This window comes from Prunus mume, linkage group LG6, assembly GCF_029339155.1.
Source record: "Prunus mume cultivar Tortuosa linkage group LG6, ASM2933915v1, whole genome shotgun sequence".
NCBI lineage: Eukaryota > Viridiplantae > Streptophyta > Magnoliopsida > Rosales > Rosaceae > Prunus > Prunus mume.
The window spans coordinates 10235245-10252926 of NC_142703.1; the positions used below are offsets into that span (position 1 = coordinate 10235245).

The 17682-nt window shown below is 38.2% G+C and overlaps 5 protein-coding genes, 1 long non-coding RNA gene and 1 pseudogene across 6 annotated transcripts; 3 read left to right on the forward strand and 4 right to left on the reverse strand.

The window, feature by feature from the left end:
• The first annotated feature begins 424 nt into the window (after positions 1-424).
• YUC8 (Flavin-binding monooxygenase family protein) lies at positions 425-2551 on the forward strand. The gene is made up of 3 exons (XM_008237332.3): positions 425-1332; positions 1433-1804; positions 2028-2551. Exons 1-3 carry the CDS (start codon positions 661-663, stop codon positions 2253-2255), a joined length of 1272 nt encoding a protein of 423 aa, XP_008235554.1. The 5' UTR covers positions 425-660; the 3' UTR covers positions 2256-2551.
• Positions 2552-5689: 3138 nt separating this feature from the next.
• Positions 5690-8932, forward strand: GRXC5 (Glutaredoxin family protein). The gene is made up of 5 exons (XM_008237331.3): positions 5690-6161; positions 6295-6368; positions 6887-6961; positions 8135-8161; positions 8511-8932. The coding sequence occupies exons 1-5, from the start codon at positions 5878-5880 to the stop codon at positions 8585-8587; spliced, it is 537 nt and encodes a 178-aa protein (XP_008235553.2). The 5' UTR covers positions 5690-5877; the 3' UTR covers positions 8588-8932.
• Positions 8808-9688, reverse strand: LOC103334373 (glutathione transferase GST 23-like). Its single transcript, XM_016795446.2, has 2 exons — positions 9359-9688; positions 8808-9268 (listed from the first exon to the last, which is right to left on the reverse strand). The coding sequence occupies exons 1-2, from the start codon at positions 9665-9667 to the stop codon at positions 8909-8911; spliced, it is 669 nt and encodes a 222-aa protein (XP_016650932.2). The 5' UTR covers positions 9668-9688; the 3' UTR covers positions 8808-8908.
• A 421-nt stretch (positions 9689-10109) lies between these two features.
• On the reverse strand, positions 10110-11118 carry LOC107881404 (glutathione transferase GST 23-like). Its single transcript, XM_016795114.2, has 2 exons — positions 10784-11118; positions 10110-10611 (listed from the first exon to the last, which is right to left on the reverse strand). The coding sequence occupies exons 1-2, from the start codon at positions 11093-11095 to the stop codon at positions 10249-10251; spliced, it is 675 nt and encodes a 224-aa protein (XP_016650600.2). The 5' UTR covers positions 11096-11118; the 3' UTR covers positions 10110-10248.
• Positions 11119-11905: 787 nt separating this feature from the next.
• Positions 11906-13273, reverse strand: LOC103334553 (glutathione transferase GST 23-like; annotated as a pseudogene).
• A 692-nt stretch (positions 13274-13965) lies between these two features.
• On the forward strand, positions 13966-14517 carry LOC148916049 (uncharacterized). The gene is made up of 3 exons (XR_016128092.1): positions 13966-14103; positions 14209-14266; positions 14380-14517. It is a non-coding gene; the product is annotated as an uncharacterized LOC148916049 (long non-coding RNA).
• LOC103334371 (putative glutathione S-transferase) lies at positions 14093-15128 on the reverse strand. The gene is made up of 2 exons (XM_089054974.1): positions 14782-15128; positions 14093-14690 (listed from the first exon to the last, which is right to left on the reverse strand). The coding sequence occupies exons 1-2, from the start codon at positions 15088-15090 to the stop codon at positions 14331-14333; spliced, it is 669 nt and encodes a 222-aa protein (XP_088911100.1). The 5' UTR covers positions 15091-15128; the 3' UTR covers positions 14093-14330.
• Positions 15129-17682: the final 2554 nt, after the last annotated feature.

Below are 17682 nucleotides of genomic sequence, written 5' to 3' on the forward strand. Positions count from 1 at the left end.
AAAAATACAAAAAGAAAAACTTTTGCATGTCACATTCTATTGGCAATAATGTAAGAGATACTACTTACTTGATAAGGAGGGAAATATTTTCCTTATATAAATGCATTCCCCCTTGGGTGATTGAAGCATATTCCTCCCCTCTCTTATTTCACACACAACAAGAATCAATTCCTCAAAAAAAAAAAAAAAAAAGTGGGCTTCATCTTGATGAAAACTTTGCAAGAAAAGAATAATCCAATAAAATAATTGCAAAAATAAGATCTAATAATATAATGTTGAGAAAATATTGTGTGATTTTTAAAATAAAATAATTTAAAAAATAATAATAAAATAAAGCAAAAGGCAGCCCAGAGCTTATGATTTGGAAGTGAACTCTCAGAAGCATTTAACTCCCCACACTCCTATCACATGCACCTCTCTCATCTATTTAAGCACCCTCACCCCTTCCAAACCAAACTCACTATTCTCTCAACAAAGTTCTTCATTTGCAAACACTTCAAAAAAACATCAACAACCAAAACCTTCTCATAGATCTTTGATCTATTGCAACAACAATCACTTCCAAAACAATCCCAAATTGTTTTGTGCTTCAATCCCATTACTCTCCCACAAACAAACAAAAAGCTCACACTTTTAAAGTCTACTTCTTTGATCATCAACATGGAGAACGTGTTTCGTCTAGTGGATTATAAAGATTCTTTCGCTCGCCGTTGTATCATGGTCAATGGCCCGGTCATAGTTGGGGCCGGACCATCAGGACTAGCAACAGCGGCTTGCCTCAGAGACCAAGGAGTGCCCTTTGTGGTGCTTGAAAGAGCTGAATGCATAGCATCCCTATGGCAAAAACGCACCTATGACAGGCTTAAGCTTCACCTTCCCAAGGCATTTTGCCAACTCCCCAAGCTTCCATTCCCTGAAGACTTCCCTGAGTACCCAACAAAGAAACAATTCATTGACTACCTTGAATCATACGCCAAACACTTTGAGATCAACCCAAAGTTCAATTCTTGCGTCCAGTCTGCAAGGTACGATGAGACAAGCGGTTTCTGGCGGGTGAAGAGCGTTACCTCAACCGAGTCGACCCGGTCCGAGGTGGAGTACATTTGCAGGTGGCTCATAGTGGCCACCGGCGAAAATGCAGAGTGTGTCGTGCCGGAATTCGATGGGTTGTCGGAGTTTGGAGGCAAAGTTGTGCACGCTTGTGAGTACAAGTCTGGAGAAAGTTTCAGAGGAAAGAAAGTCCTTGTTGTTGGCTGTGGAAATTCAGGCATGGAACTCTCTCTTGACCTCTGCAACCACAATGCCTTGCCATCAATGGTGGTTAGAAGCTCGGTAAGTGTTTGATATAATACAACTTCTTAGCTCATTTCCTTTGATGGGTTTTAATCTTTTATGGGGTTCTGATACGTTTTGCTCTGTATTTGCTGTACAGGTTCATGTCTTGCCTAGAGAAATGTTCGGAAAATCGACATTCGAATTGGCGGTTCTGTTGCTGAAATGGCTGCCCATTTGGTTGGCTGACAAGCTCCTCTTACTGTTCTCATGGTTGATCTTGGGAAGCATTGAGAAATATGGACTGAACAGGCCTTCTGTGGGACCAATGGAGCTCAAGAACATGGAGGGGAAGACCCCTGTTTTGGACATTGGAGCGCTGGATAAAATTAAGTCTGGTGGTATTAAAGTGGTTCCTGGAATCAAGAGGTTCTCAAGTGGCCAAGTTGAGCTTGTCAATGGCGAAAGGCTTGATATTGATTCAGTTGTTCTAGCTACTGGCTACCGCAGCAATGTCCCTTCTTGGCTTCAGGTGAGGACATGTTACAAAATGAAAATCCTCTGTTACTTTTGGAGAAAATCCTTCCATACAACCGTTGTATACAGACTGGGCTCTCATGTACTTGTCACCTAACCTGTAATTGTGAGAGGCACACTATACACCGGTTGTATAAGCAATTAAAAACGTATTGTATAGAATATTGTTTGGTATTTTTGTTTACAGTCTAATCTATTTTTTGCTATTATGTTAACAGGAAGGCGATTTCTTCTCCAAGAATGGATTCCCAAAGCAGCCATTCCCACATGGCTGGAAGGGAAATGCTGGGCTCTATGCAGTTGGGTTCACAAGGAGAGGGCTCTCTGGTGCATCATCTGATGCCATGAGAATTGCACTAGATATTGGCAAGGTCTGGAAAGGAGAAACCAAGCAGATAAAAAAGAGAACCACAGCTTGCCATAGAAGATGCATTTCCCAGTTCTAAATACATTCATTCAGATTGACCATCCATTGACTTCACTGTTTAGTTGGGGTTAATTAACTCATGGTGTTTAAAAAAAAAAAAACCGAAAAGAAAAAAAATACTGTATATGCAAAGGAAAGAAACAAACAGATAGCACATAGACAGAGCCCTCTCCAAGGCCCAAGTTTTGAAAATGTTTGGCCATTTTGTAAACTGAGGATGATGAGGCTTCTTCTTCTTATTTTATTTTTACTGAAGTTCCATACAGGTTTTTTGTTTTGTTTTTTGTATCATATTAATCCAATGAACAAGTTAAATGACAGGGTTTCCAATTCAATTTCGGTTTTATTATTCTCGCAAACTGTCCGACTAACCCTTCTATCCGACGTACCAACAACTTTTCACAAAAGCCCGATTAATTTACTTCAAAGATCAAAAAACCACCATTTAGCACATACTCTTTAAATTGAAGTATAATTAAGAATCTCCATGGTTTAAGTTCAGCGGAGAAAAGAAAGGATTTAAGTTCAAGTGTTAAATTAACAAGTTCCTTCCCCACTTTCTCTCCCTCTTGCATTAATTTTAGAGGGATTTTCATGTGCAAAGGTTCCTCATTGTTAGCTAAGAGCTACTTGAAGTAATATAGCTCTAAGAACAATACTGCTTAAGCTTACACCATGTTTCCCAAAACCCATTAAAGAAAAGGGCAGTCCACTAATTCAATGTTTCAGATTGTCAACTTGCCATAAGCATCTATATCATCAGATGGGTAGGACCCATCTAGGACAGTGCAACTCAACTCCGCCATACCCACCACCTTGTTTTCTCTCCCTTGAGAATTAGCCAAATTCCAATTTGTCTACGCATCACCAGTCTTTAATACTATTATCTTGAGGTTGACCAACTTAATTATATGATCAAATAAAACATCAATCTTTAAGCTTCTGTTGCCTTGCACATGGATAGAGCCACAAAGCCCTCCATGAAAATTACAGTTAAATCTTCTCTGTAAAGGGTATCTAGAGAGGAATGCATACACTTCAAAACTTTTGAACTGATTTTGTAATGTTATGTAATAATCAATTGTTCAACACATTTGATTATGTAAAGGAGCTCAAGACCTTCTTGCAACTGTGCCAATGACAATTTTAAATTGCTCATCATGGAGAAAAAGGCAAAGGGGCATGATGCATATAATTCTATTAGCAGAAAGTAAAGCAAGCTGAACATATATGCCTGTGGTGTTTAGGCAACAGATTAGGAGATTATTAGGTCATTTAAGTGTGATTGTGACTAAGAAGTTATAAAGGAAAACCGGCACAAAATACTTTTCTAGACTTGAGAAAACTACTCAAGTTCCTTTCATCCACAAAAAAAACTCTGTATCAGCAGCCACACACATATAGTTTGTTTTCAGTGAAATAGGTATCCAACTATCACATTCTCATGCCTTATTTAGTTCCTACTCATTCCATGCTTCATCATTCTGGCCAAGAGAAATGCCAACCTCATTAAATGTGAACGAATCAATCTACATGGAGGGGACAACAAACTTCTTTGGAATTAGATATCCATGTGCCTTATTTAGTTCTTACTTATACCACCTCATTGAATGCAACTGATTCAATGCTTTTCCACCACCACAACCTAAACTCACCAGCAACTGAGCTTTCCTCAAAAACCTGACTGAGGATAACAGCTCCAGTTTTTTGTCTTCTTCTCTCTGTTCTTCTGCCAAGAGACATTTTCTGCCAGTAACACTGAAATAACACATGGGATGGCCACATTTCTTCATTGCCACAGTCCCATCACTTGAAGGGGCCAAGGGCCCATTTTTCTCCTGCTTGCACAAACCAATGGAGCTTGTAAAATCAGAATTTGTTCCTTCACATGTTGTGTCTATTGCAGGCTGAGTTGGTGGACCTAAAAGGATCATCCGTAGGATCTGCATCCTAAAGTAAAAGAAATATCACAAGAAATGCAACACTTCGTTTGGGCTATAAGCTTTCTGATAAATCAGCATCAACTATGAACAGGCAGAAAATTAAGCTGCAGTGTCTGTGTCCAGCTGCATCAACTGTTTTAGTACTTTTTTTAAGTACAATTGAATTGACTGGTGCAATCGTTTGCTGGATGGTACGTTGTGTTTGAAAGATGCGGTCACATACTCAGACAGATACCCTTCCATATTTCGTTCATCTCATGATTTCCTTTCCCACAATCACAACAAACTTTTCTTTTAGTTCAATTCAGATATTTCATACTAAGGCATTTTGGAAGTGATTTTGGGAGGGCCAAAATCAATTATGGGGAGAAGCACCTTCCACGTGTTTCTCCATATAATCACTTTAAGTAAGCGATTTTGAGTTCTCATTTGAGAGTGATGATGAATATTGACCTAGCTAGAATCACTCCCAAACGAGCCCTAATTCCTCTTATAACATTTGCTTTAACCAACCCAAACTACTATGGTTATATCAAAATTATTCTTGACATTATCAATGGAGACTCCTCCAAGTTTATCTATTCTTCAGATGACAAATAATTCAAGAAACTTGATTTTGATTGCACTTAACTTAGAGAGATCGAAGTCCAGCATTCAGAAACATGTATTAAACGCATGGAGGTAAACAGCAAAGATTCTTATGAGTATATCCAGGTTGGATGGACAAACTCAAGCTTCTTCAACTCAGATTGTAACCTCTTACTTGACACCCTGAGTTGGCAGCCCATCCTTTTCTTTTATCTTGTCCAATGTGGGACATAAACCGCCTGTTCATAATTAAGGTTGTGTCTATATGTATCCATTGCAACCAAAACCTGAAACCAGACAGCGATGAGACTGAGCATGCAACAAGTCTTGCCTGACATAGAGACAGAATTCATAAATGTGCTATGATCATTACTCAAGTTTTGGCCTGAGATATATACATGTATATCTGATGAAGCTGCAATTAAGGGAAACAGAAGTGTGGGAAATAGGTACGTTGCCTATTGGGTCCTCAAAGAATATACAATATATCACAGCTGGTTTGAAGAGCCTATAGAAATGCAGTAGCTGAGATCATGTTTCATCATATATATTGAGGAGACAAAACCTGCTATCATTGTACAACCAAAATGGTTATGATCTGTGGCTTAAAATGAAAAGGAATACTGGATTGTTAAACACAAAAACTATCATTGATTATAATCTGTGATTTCTTTTTACTAAAAAATACCCGAGTATCCATTCTTTTTAGGAAAAGGAAGCCTAAGATAACTATCATTGATGATGATAGCCAACTAGGCCCAGATTGTGATCAAGACGCACAACTTAAACCCAATTTTTTTACCAACAAAAAAAACAATCTTTCATCTTTGAAGGCCCATCAGCCCATAGCCAACTGCAGGATATGATATGCTTGGCTTCTGTGGCTTTGTGAAACTTCCACAAATGCAGTCCAACTGCCAAAGGCTTAAACCAATGGCGCAACCCAGTTCCTGTTTTCACTCTTCATCTGTCAGTGAATCTCAAAGAACCTGAAAACTAATAGTCAAAAACCCAAACAAGAAAAAGCCAAAAAGAAAGGAGAATCAAGCAAACAAGGCAAGGGATTTGCCCAACAAAAAGCTCCAAGAAAGCTGAAGCGAGACAGCAACAATGGCAGTCTCGTATAACCTCACCAATTTCACATCTGTTTCTCTAAATTCTGCTCGCATTCTTTCTTCTACAAACAAGTCCTCCATTTGCTCTGCTCCTTTGAGCAACAATTGCAGCCCAAGAGGCAGCTCAAGCATAAGCCTTTTCAGCATCAATGGCTCAAGAAGATGGAGATCCTTCTCTGTTAAGGCCATGTCTTCCTCTTTCGGTTCTCGGCTCGAAGAGAGCGTGAAGAAGACGGTGGATGAGAACCCAGTTGTTGTCTATTCCAAAACGTGGTGTTCGTGAGTACATAAATCTCATCAAATCCCCATTACTATTGGGTTTCGTAAATTTTCAATTTTCATGTTGATTGTTTTGTCAATTTGGTTTCTTTTTGAGAAATTTGAAATGGGTTTGTTGGAAATTGGGTTGAAGGTACTCCTCTGAGGTGAAATCGTTGTTCAAAAGGCTTGGTGTGGAGCCGATGGTCATTGAATTGGATGAACTTGGTATGCTTTCTTGCTCTCCATAAAATGCCAACAATATGCAACTTTGTTTTTGTTATCAAATTTCAGTTTAGGTGCTTGATGGATGAAAATGCGTTCTAAGTCTTTGCTTGCTTGAATTCTCGAGTGTGCAGTTATGTCCTTTTAGATTTAATGTAATTTGATAATTTAGCCTCAGTTTTCTGTGCCCCAGATGTAGTTGAACAGTTTGAATGGAAAATTTGAAGCTGATTATGCATACAAACGAACAAATTGTTGAGCTCCATTCACCTTATGAAACAGAAAGTTTCTAGCTTGTGCAATGTTCGAGATAATATGTTTCTAGAATTTAGAAAAGAAGTGTGCTTTTGTACACAAAATTCATAGGTTTTTTGTTTGCTCCCCAATTTGATATGGTATGTTTCTGTTTGGCTTAGTTTGAATGTTGAGAAGCATTGTTTGATTCCTACTCTGTTTTATCACTTTTGTCTTTAGACTTGATCGAATTATGCTTAAATTCGAAAGCCATTTCTCTCTTTCAGGTCCCCAAGGGCCACAGCTGCAAAAGGTATTGGAGAGGCTTACAGGACAGCATACTGTCCCGAATGTTTTTATTGGTAAGAAGCACTCTTTGTGATTCTTAGTGGTTAACCTAAACCATCTCAATTATGTTTTTCTCTGCTCAAATGATGAGACCTGCATTAATATATACATGATGGATCCAAGGGCGGACCCTAGGCCGCAGCTCTGGGTAGCTTAGTACAAGTATTTCTTCTATATAGTATCTCAACATGATGTTTATTGCAATTTTTATACAAATTCAGTTGTCCTTGATACTCGTTAGGAACTGTAGTTCGTTGAGTGTGTCATTTGATAAGTGCAACAATAAATTCAATAAGTATATACGGGAAGTATCCGTTGTTGATAAATAACGTACTCTTTGATCAACAAATTGTTTGCCTTCACCGCCAAATCTAAAATCAAGTCTAGATATTATACATACATGGTTTTGGGGCAGTTTTTTATTTTATTTTATTAAAAGTTTGAAAAGTTAACCAAAAGGTGACTTGCTGAATCCTTTTTTCCATTCTCTTCTCAAACACAAATGTTCCTGTTTTTCATTCTTTTCTCCAAACTCAATCTTAAGGTTATATTCCCTTCTTCGTTGTTTTTTCAAACACTCAATCTCACCCTCCAAGGCTGCATACAAAAGTAAGTAAAGACTAAAGAAACCCCTGAACTCTCTTTTGCTGTCTTTTTTTTTCACTTTGTTTGGTTACTGAGAAAATGCTGGAATAGAAATGAAACTTCTTGGATTCTTTAACAGTTTGGAGATCTCTTGGAGTCATTTCTTGAAAATGTGATTTTATTTCTCTGTCCCTTGCTCCCTGTTAATGGTCAACAGTGTAAAGGTGTGAGACATACGACCAACACTGTTTAACTTTATTACTGTAGAAGCTGTTACTTCTAAATATCGAAATAGTTATAAATGTAAGATTGGGCAATATGGTAAAGTGCTATTAGAAGAAGAAAAAAAGGTTTGCTGTTTTCCAGATTTTGACTTTATACTAGGTCTATCCTTAGTACGATTTCTCAACAGGGGCTGAGTGGATTATCAGGCTTCTATGTTACTCTAGTTAAATTCTTTATTAACTGATAGGCACTATCTGAAGAACGATATTACCAACTAATGTTTTCGAAGTACATTCTAAGTTTGTCATATTTTAATTTTTAAATTATTGGCTCTTTAATGATAGTAAAAGCTCACATGTTTGTTCCTTTCCATGCAGCGGGGAAACACATTGGTGGTTGTACAGGTATGACATTCTTACATCAATGTTGTTATCTTTTATAGCACTGGTTTTTAGCAAAACTTTGTTGAGTTAAAAGGGAGTGGAAAGTTTAGGGTTCAACTCCATGTAGGGTCACAGGATTATAATACTCATAAAAACATACATGACCAATGTGCACGCAAAAGTTCAATACACAAGCAAATACGCAGTACAAAGAACTCTTCTCTTTCTGAATAAAAAATTGTGTATCTTCGTGTTGGCGCTGCTAGCTAGTTATAAATTCTCTGGTGACATACAGTGAAAAGATTAAAAAAGAAGTTTAACGAAGGGAAAATATTTTAATTCTAATGTTGCTCTTTATCCTGATATGCAGATACTGTGAAGCTATACCGAAAAGGTGAACTTGAACCTTTGCTGTCAGAAGCTAAGGCTAAAAAGGCACAAAGCTAGCCCCACAACCCAGCATCTATTCACTTACAGAACCTGTCTCCTTGCAGTCTATGAGTTGAAAGAACGTACGCCCCATTTCTGCCTCGACAAATCGCAATGATTAGAGAAAATATATTGTGAAGGCTAATTCGTTTTCATAAACCTTTATGATTTGGCAGTTAATGAAGGGTTTGTGAAGCGTATGCAGAGTTTCAAAGGTATCTAGATGTTGTTGGAACTATTCTCTTATTGGAATGTAGAAGCTTATTACTTTTTTTTATTTTTGAACCTTTATTCTTATTGGGTTCATGTGGTACACTTGGAAATATTAAGACTTGGATATCAAGAAATTGCTGGCTTGGCATACGCCTCCCTTAGTTGTTTCATATAAGCTAACAGGCGGCTCTTATCGGGATGATTTCCTTTAATCACAGGAACTTCCTTGAAATTTTTAATCCATGCCTGCAAGCGAGGGAAGCTATTGACTTCCAGTACTTGTACACCAGCTGCTTCTTCGATGGCCTCAAGCCAGAGTGCTATCCATCCAAAGGCGAAGTCTGTCATCCCGACCTTGTTGCCATCGAAAAACTTTTTCTCCCCAAGGCCATGCTGTTCTAAGATTGTCAGAAGTTCTTGGGCCTCTTTTGCTGCTTTTGCTTGCTCATCTCCAGTTGTTTTATAGAATTCCAAAAAGTTTTGCCTCTAACTTACACAAAAGAACCACTCAGTGAAAAGGTAACATTTCATATGAATCGAGGAGAACAAGCCAAAATATTAGGGAGATTTGATTACCTTGTCATCTCCGAACTTGGTCCAAAACCGAGCCATGGCCCTTTCCAAAGGGTCATTTGGTAGCAGAGGGTTCTGAGGCCACGTCTCTTCGATGTACTCAAGAATAACAGTGGACTCTGCAATTGTTTTTTCACCATGAAAAAACACTGGAACCTTCTTATGCACTGGGTTACAGTGAAGAAGCAAATCACTCTTATTGAATATGTCTTCTTCTATATATTCATATTCGACACCCTTGAGTTTCAGAGCCCATATAACCCTGTAAGCGTATGGACTTGCCCAGAACCCTAGTACCTTGACTTCCTCCATATTGATTTAGTTTGTGTTCATCTTCTTACTCTGGTGGGTATATATATATATATATATATACCTGATTGAGTGCAATTCAAACCTGCTTGGGCTCCAAGATATGTTAGGTGGAGATTACTAATTATAATTTGCCGTATTGTTTGACCAAGTAATAATAATTCATATAAATTTACTACTTAGTCTTCAAATCCTGTAATTTTCAAAACTTCTTTAGGGTGGGTGACTTTTCATTATTATTCATATGATATATGGTGCGACTTATAAATTTGATAACTTTCCTCCGATTTGTTTTAAGGATTAAGATTTTTTATATTATCTGATGTATCTCTCTAGTAAGTATTGATATATTTAAATGGACGATTACAATGATGGTGCTCAAGTATAAGGCCGAGAAGGTCAACAGTAAGTGAAAAGGAAAAAAAAAATTCAGAAAGTGGAGACATGTAAAATTGACCGAGCTCTTTTTTATTGGTGATTATTAATTAAGTAAAATACAGAAACAACAGTACATCAACTAATATAACATGAAGGCATGCCATTATATAACAAATCCTACACCAGCAGGTACTAGCTTGTTTTGTTTATGCATCTGCTGCAGAAGCAACAAATGTTGCTCTTCGGCCTTTGAAGTAGGTCAACATTGCACTGCGATCTGGAAGGCTCTCTTTGATTGTGGGAAGCTCCTTGAATCTTTGCATCCATGCCTTCAAGCGAGGAAAGCTGTCAGCTTCCAGCACCTTAACCCCAGCTGCCTCCGCCAGGACTTCCAGCCACCAAGCTATCCAGCCGAATGCCAAATCAGCCAATCCAATCTTGTCGCCGCCGAAGAACTTCTTGTTTCCCAGGCCATGCTCTTCCAAGATTCCAAGACTTTCCTGCGCTTCTTTGATTGCTTTCACTTGGTCTTCTCCAGTCACAAAAAAGAAGCCCAAAAAAGCTCGGTTCTGCGTTACACACAAAACAAATGAGTTAGTTCGCGTTCATGTATAAACATGCTATGTTGTTAGATAGTCGATATCACAAACATATATATTTAAATATTCATATAAAAATTCATTCATGGATTCAATTATTTTGACAACATAATGTGTCAAACTGTTGAGAGTGATTGATTACCTTGTCCTCTCCAAACTTCGCCCAGAACCGAGCTTCGGCTCTTTGGTGAAGGTCTTTTGGAAGCAGGGGGTTGTGTGGCCATGCCTCTTCAATGTACTCAAGAATGACAATGGACTCTGCAATTGGTTTCCCATCATGAACAAGCACAGGAACTTTCTTATGCACTGGATTATACTTCAGAAGCTGATCACTCTTGTTGAATAACACATCCTCTTCTACATACTCATATTCCACACCCTTGAGTTTTAGTGCCCATATAACCCTGTAAACATATGGACTAGGCCAAGCTCCTAGTAATTTCACTTCTGCCATTTTTGTTATGTTGTGCTCTGGGTTTCTAGATGTATTTATACCCAACCAGCCAACTCGGTTACCTGCTTGAGCTACAAGTACATGGTTTGAAGGATTGGTGGCGAAATTGGTTTTTTCATCTGACACTTTATAAAGTATGATATCCTTACTTTATAAAGTATGATATCCTTAGTTTATTTGTGTGTTGCATTGCATTTACATTTTGTTGTTTTTGTTTTTATATAAGCTTTTATTTATATATAAAGATGCATTTAAGGGTAATGCTCATTACGTTTATTGACTATGTATATTTTTTTATGTTTATGAATGAAATTCAATTGTACCGTCGAGTTTTTAATATAAGTTGCACCCGGCCAACTTTCAAATTCTGAACCCACCATTGTAGGGTGTCTCTCAACTTTTGTTAAGACCCGGAAGTGTGCATCTAAAGTATATGTACGTAAGTGATAATGTCACAAGAACAAATCAAGACCAAACCATGCATAAAATAGTAAGTTGTTATTGGGATTCTATAACTTCTATTAGTGATAAGCTGATACATAATATCATTGTTTAGAGGCTCTATTACCCCTTTAATCATCATTTGCCTTGTGATCCGTGGATTGAAAATAAAGGGTCAAACGTGGTTATGAGCGAGCCGGCCCATTGCCGAATCCTAGAATCATGTGTCTGATGGTAGAATTCTATAGTGAGGGCCTTAACTAAGGCTTATTTCTTGACTGTTGAATCAAATTGATCAGTTAAACAGTTAAGAAATAAGACCCCATTTTAGGGCCTTACATAAGACCCTCACCATAGAATGACTTGTATCTATGATATTGTTGTGGCAGTGAACTTCTCTCTTAGGGATTTGAAATAGGCCAGCAGTCCATCATGTTCAGGAAGGTTCTCTTTGATCACAGGGACATCTCTGAAGTTTTTTATCCAAGTCTGCAAGTGAGGAAACATGTTAGGCTCTAGCAACTTGACACCAGCTGCTTCTTCCATCTCTCCTAGACAACCAGCCATTCATCCAAATGTCAGGTCTGCCAACCCAATTGTGTCTCCTCCAAAAAACTTATCCTCCCCAAGCCCATGTTCTTCTATTGTTTTCAATACTTCTTGCACTTCCCTTGTTGCCTTCTCATGTTCTTCACCAATAGATTGAAAATGTGCAATAAAAATTGCAAGTCCCAATGAAACAGATATGAACAAATGATTTCCTTATACATTAATAGAATCTTTATGTTGCTAAACATGATATTAAAAGACTAAATTTATTCGTTGCTAGGTTTTTACAATGGCTTTGTGACTATTTACCAAAAGGAAAAAAATACAAATATATGTGCATGAAAGATTATATTAAATGTTCCATCTTATGCCTTAGAATTTTGCAAAATCTGCATCAAATTTGTTTGATAAATAATGTGATATATTTCATTTAAACATAAATAAAGTCATGTAAAAAACTTTAAATGTCACACCTTATCCTCTCCAAACTTAATCCAAAACAGAGCCATGGTCCTCTCATAAGGATCATTTGAAAGCAATGGATTCTGTGGCCAAACCTCCTCAATGTGTTCAAGAATAACAGTGGACTCTAATATTGGTTTTCCGCCATGAACGAGCACCGGGATCTTCTTATGAACTGGGTTGTACTGTAAAAGACCATCACTCTTGTTCGCAAGATTTTCTTCCACATATTCATACTAATTAACACCCTTTAGTTTTAGAGCCCATATGACTCTACTAAAAGAGACTAGGCCATGCTCCTAGTAGCTTCACTTCCTTTTTTGTAAAGATGTGTTCTTTCTTTCTTTCTTTCTTTCTAACTTGCTCCCACCAATGGATTACCTTTGTTTGCCTTTATAAGCTTTTGGTTCAGTGGTTAGGTCAACAGTTAATTTGGTATTTAAACTTCCCTTAATTTATTATTTAAACTTACTTAATTGACCCGGCATATACAATGAATAATGCTATCAAGTTTGTCACTTTTCTATTTCTTTGCCAAGAAAATTGACAAGTAGAAATTCATGTATTGGAGTTAGGGGAGGCCCTCGGCACAAGCTGGTAAGGCAGCTTTCTAGGGCCCTCAAATTGTGAGGTTCCTATATTATTTAAAAAATATATTATATAAATATTATGTTAGCCTCAAACCAATTATATTGTAAATATAAATAAATAAACTTACCTAATCATTCTATTCAAAATTAAAAAGAGTAAACTCAATAAAGGCCCACTCATTGTAATAAATAAAAAATAAAAAATTGCCCGATTACTCAATTCAAAATCAAACAGAGGAAACTCAATAAAGACCTTTTTTTTATATAAAATTTAGCTTAAATCAATTAACCTAGTTGAATCAATTAGGAAACTGAAAAATACAATGGTAGAAAAACTTGATTCTGTTAATTGATACTTTTGAATTGAAAATACAAGACGAATGACATTTAAGTGATGTTTTGATGCATTTTATAAAATTGTTGTGCAAATTCCATATTGATTGTTTCTTTTATGTTACAATTGTGAATTTGAGTTTATAAAATATTTTTTTAACTTACCCAAAAAAATCACATAAATATATATATATATAGAGTGAAAGGTCCCATTTTGAATGTTCGCCTAAGACTCCAAAACGTAGGACCGCTAGGCAGAGCACCATTGGTGTTCTTGGGCCATACTCAAAATTTCTTGAAAAGTCATGTACCAATTGGTCAAAAGGTGGCCAAGAAGAAAAATGTGACATCCCGTTTAATATTCCAAAAGGAAATTTCAAGAAATGGAAGAAGTGAAGCTGTTACGGAGTGATATGGCCTCAGCTCAAGGGTGTGAAATATGAATACATAAAAGAGGACTTGGCTAACAAGAGTGATTTGCTTTTACAATATAACCTAGTTCACAAAAAGATCCCAGTGCCTGTTCACAATGGGAAACCCATTGATGAGACTTGGCCCCAAAATCCCCTGCTTTCAGATGGCCCTCATGAGAGAGCCTTAGCGCGGTTTTTGACGAAGTTCATAGACGAAAAGGTGATTTTATATATTTTTGCATCATACAAATTCACAATTTGACAACAACAAAGCTAGCCGCACAACCCAGCATGTATTCACTTACAGAACCTTATCTCCTTCCAGTCACAGCAGAACCCCAGACAAAGAAGATGAGTGAGAGCAAAACACCGTGCAGCACAATGTAGAAGCTCATTACATTTATTTATCTTTGAACTTTGATTCTTATTATTGGGTTCATGTGGATATCAAGAAGTTGCTGTTTTGACATGCTCCTCCCTTCGTTCTTTCATGTAGGCTAACAGGCGGCTCTTATCGGGATGATTTTCTTTAATCACAGGAACTTCCTTGAAATTTTTAATCCATGCCTGCAAGCGAGGGAAGCGATTCACTTCCAGCACTTGTACACCAGCTGCTTCTTCCATGACCTCAAGCCAGAATGTTATCAATCCGAAGACTAAGTCTGTCATTCCAATCTCGTCACCGTTGAAAAACTTGTTCTCCCCAAGGCTATGCTGTTCCAAGATTGTCATAATTTCTTGGGCGTCTTTTACTGCTTTTGCTTGCTCATCTCCAATTTTCCTAAAGAACGCAAGAAGGTTTGGCTTCTAACTTACACAAAAGAACCAGTCAGTGAAAAAGGTAACATTTCAAATGAATCTAGGAGAACAAGCCAAAAGATTAGGGAAATTTGATTACCTTGTCATCTAAGAACTTCATCCAAAACCGAGCCGCGGCCCTTGCATAAGGGTCGTTTGGTAGAAGAGGGTTCTGAGGCCACGTCTCTTCAATGTACTCAAGAATAACAGTAGACTCTGCAATTATTTTTCCACCATGAAAAAACACTGGAACCTTCTTATGCACTGGGTTACTCTGAAGAAGCAAATCACTCTTATTGTATATGTCTTCTTCTATATATTCATACTTGACACCCTTGAGTTTCAGAGCCCATATAACCCTGTGAGGATATGGACTTGTCCAGAACCCTAGTACCTTTACTTCCTCCATATTCGTCTAGTTTGTGTTCATCTTCTTACTCTGGTGATATATATATATATATATATATATATATATATAGGTATATACCTGATTGAGTACAGTTCAAAGTTTCAAACCTGCTTGGGCTCTCAGTCGAGGTTAGGTAGAGATTACTAATTATAATTTGCCGTCTTGTTTGACCAAGTAATAATAATTCATATAAATTTACTATTTAGTTTTCAAGTCCTGTAATTTGGATGTATGTTGATATTGAATTGGCTAGAATGATGTAGGTGTTCCAAGAATTGTTTTTACCATCTCATCCATTTCCGCCACCTAAAATTAATTTTTGGGTTGTTTCCTGCTAATTTATATATATATATATATATATATATAAAGAAATTTCTGTTAAAAGACTAATTGTACAGAAATTGGATAAGTTTGATTTTTGTGTTCTTTTCTTAGTTAATGTTTAACAAGGTGATGAGAAAGTTGTAAAAAAAAATTTAGATACGGGTAAATTGGAAAATAAAAGATAGCTTTTCTAATTGTAACACCCCGACTCCGTTATTTTTCCTAATTTAATTTAATTAAGGGAAAATATTAAATTACTCCTGGGTTAAAGGTGATTTTGGTCACTTTCTTATCCGGGAAGATTTTGGGACCATAAGTGGTGTGGTTGCGTAGGTGGTACTGAGACGAAACCGTAGACAGTGGTAGGCCTGAATCGGAGATTTAACGAAGCTTTGGCGATCAAAACTTGTTCGGTGGCAGAACCGTAAATTTTCCGAAGGGTTTAGTAAAAATCAGATTTTTACTATTTTCACCTCACTCTCTCTCTCTCCCTCCCGCGTACACTCTCTCTCTCTCCGATTCTCTCTTTCTCTCTCTTGAATCTCTCGATTCAACGGAAGAGCCGACCGGTCCCGCTCGACTCACCTTGAAGCTCCGATCATAACCCACCCCATTTCCCGCGGAAAACCCGATTCCACCGGTACGGGTTCGACTGTTTTTCACCCGATTTTCACCACGACGGCGCAGCGATTCCGGCCAGTTTTACCGTCGAGTGTGGTATGTTTTCGAATCCTTTCAGTATGCTCTAGCTGATTTTGGGGTAGGTTTGGATCGAATTTGAAGTTTGGAATCGAATTGGAAATCTAGGTTTTGGCCGGATTTCAATTTGAAATTCCGGCCACTTGCCGTCCGAATTGGACGTTGCCGTAGTTGAAAAAGTTGCTCCATTCTTCGAGTAGTATCTAGGATGGGAAGGGTGAACGTTGGTTTGGAGATTTTCCGTCGCCGGAAATCTCTCTACACACCCGCGCGCTGCCGGCGCGTGTGGCGGCGCGTGGGCAAGGTGGGTGAAGTTGTTTTTCGTCCTGTTGAGATCCTTAGGTTGTCACGAGTGCGTAGGATTTCGCGGATCTCAATTTGGATATCGTTTGACTATCGAACGGATTTCGCATATTGTGCGTTATCCGGGTTCGATAAGTTCTGACCGTTGGATCGTTTCCAAATTGAAGTATGTTGATTTAGGTACTCTTAGAAACCTGTAGGAATTCGCGGATCGTGAATTGGAGCCCCGGATGTTCCGATTCAATAATGTGAAGTTTAGGGAAATCGCGATCACCGTGCGATTGGGAAGCGAATTCCAATCATGTAACCGGACCCTAGGATGTTCCTTTGGACGTGAGCGCACCGGAAACTTGGGGATTTAAGTATTTCCTTTCGTGAATTTCCGTTTTGGAAGTACGTACTGTTAATCAAGGATTTGTATCTTGGAATAGGTACTTCGGTTGATCACTCGCAGCAGGCGGGACCCTCACGGGGCCGGGCAGCTTGGGATTACTTGTGAGTGGACTTTGTTTTAAGCATATGCATGGTTTTTAATTATGAAAGTTTTGTGCATATACTTTAAATGATGGTGACTTTGATTTAATAAGTCTTTGGTTAATGATTTGAATATGTTTATATATCTTGGATATATATTTTGAATATGAACATATATATTTGAGTATGATGATTATGTTGATATGGATTTTGGGATGGCTATCTATATTGTCTATGTATAGAGTATGAGAGGTTGTTGTGGTGAGATTGTGGAAAGATAGGAGTTGATGGATGGTTGTGAGATGTATGAGTATGGTAGGTGAGTACCATTCCCTAGTTACTAGGCTTCCCACACACGTCGTTGGCAGTGCCGGTGGGGTGGGAAGGCCATGAGATTACGGGTCTCACACATGGCGTTGGCGTGCGGTGTGTGAGACACTTTCCATACGTGTCGTTGGCGTGCGGCGTATGGGGAGAGTATGTATATTGCTTGAGTATCATCACACACGTCGTTGGCAGTGCCGGTGGGGTGATGATATTGTCTGCGCGCGTAGGACTTGTTATGAGATTTGTGAGCTACACGTGTCGTTGGCAGTGCCGGCGTGTGAGCTATGGAGTTCCGTCCCCCGGTTGGACTACTCATCCCGGACGCGGGTTAGTGTTCGAATCCTGCGTACCAGCTAACAATCCCGGTTGGATTGTCTCCCCGGTACATTAGTATGGAGAGGAGTATATATATATTATATTAGAATCCTAGCTATATATATGTATATTGATATATGGGTATTTACG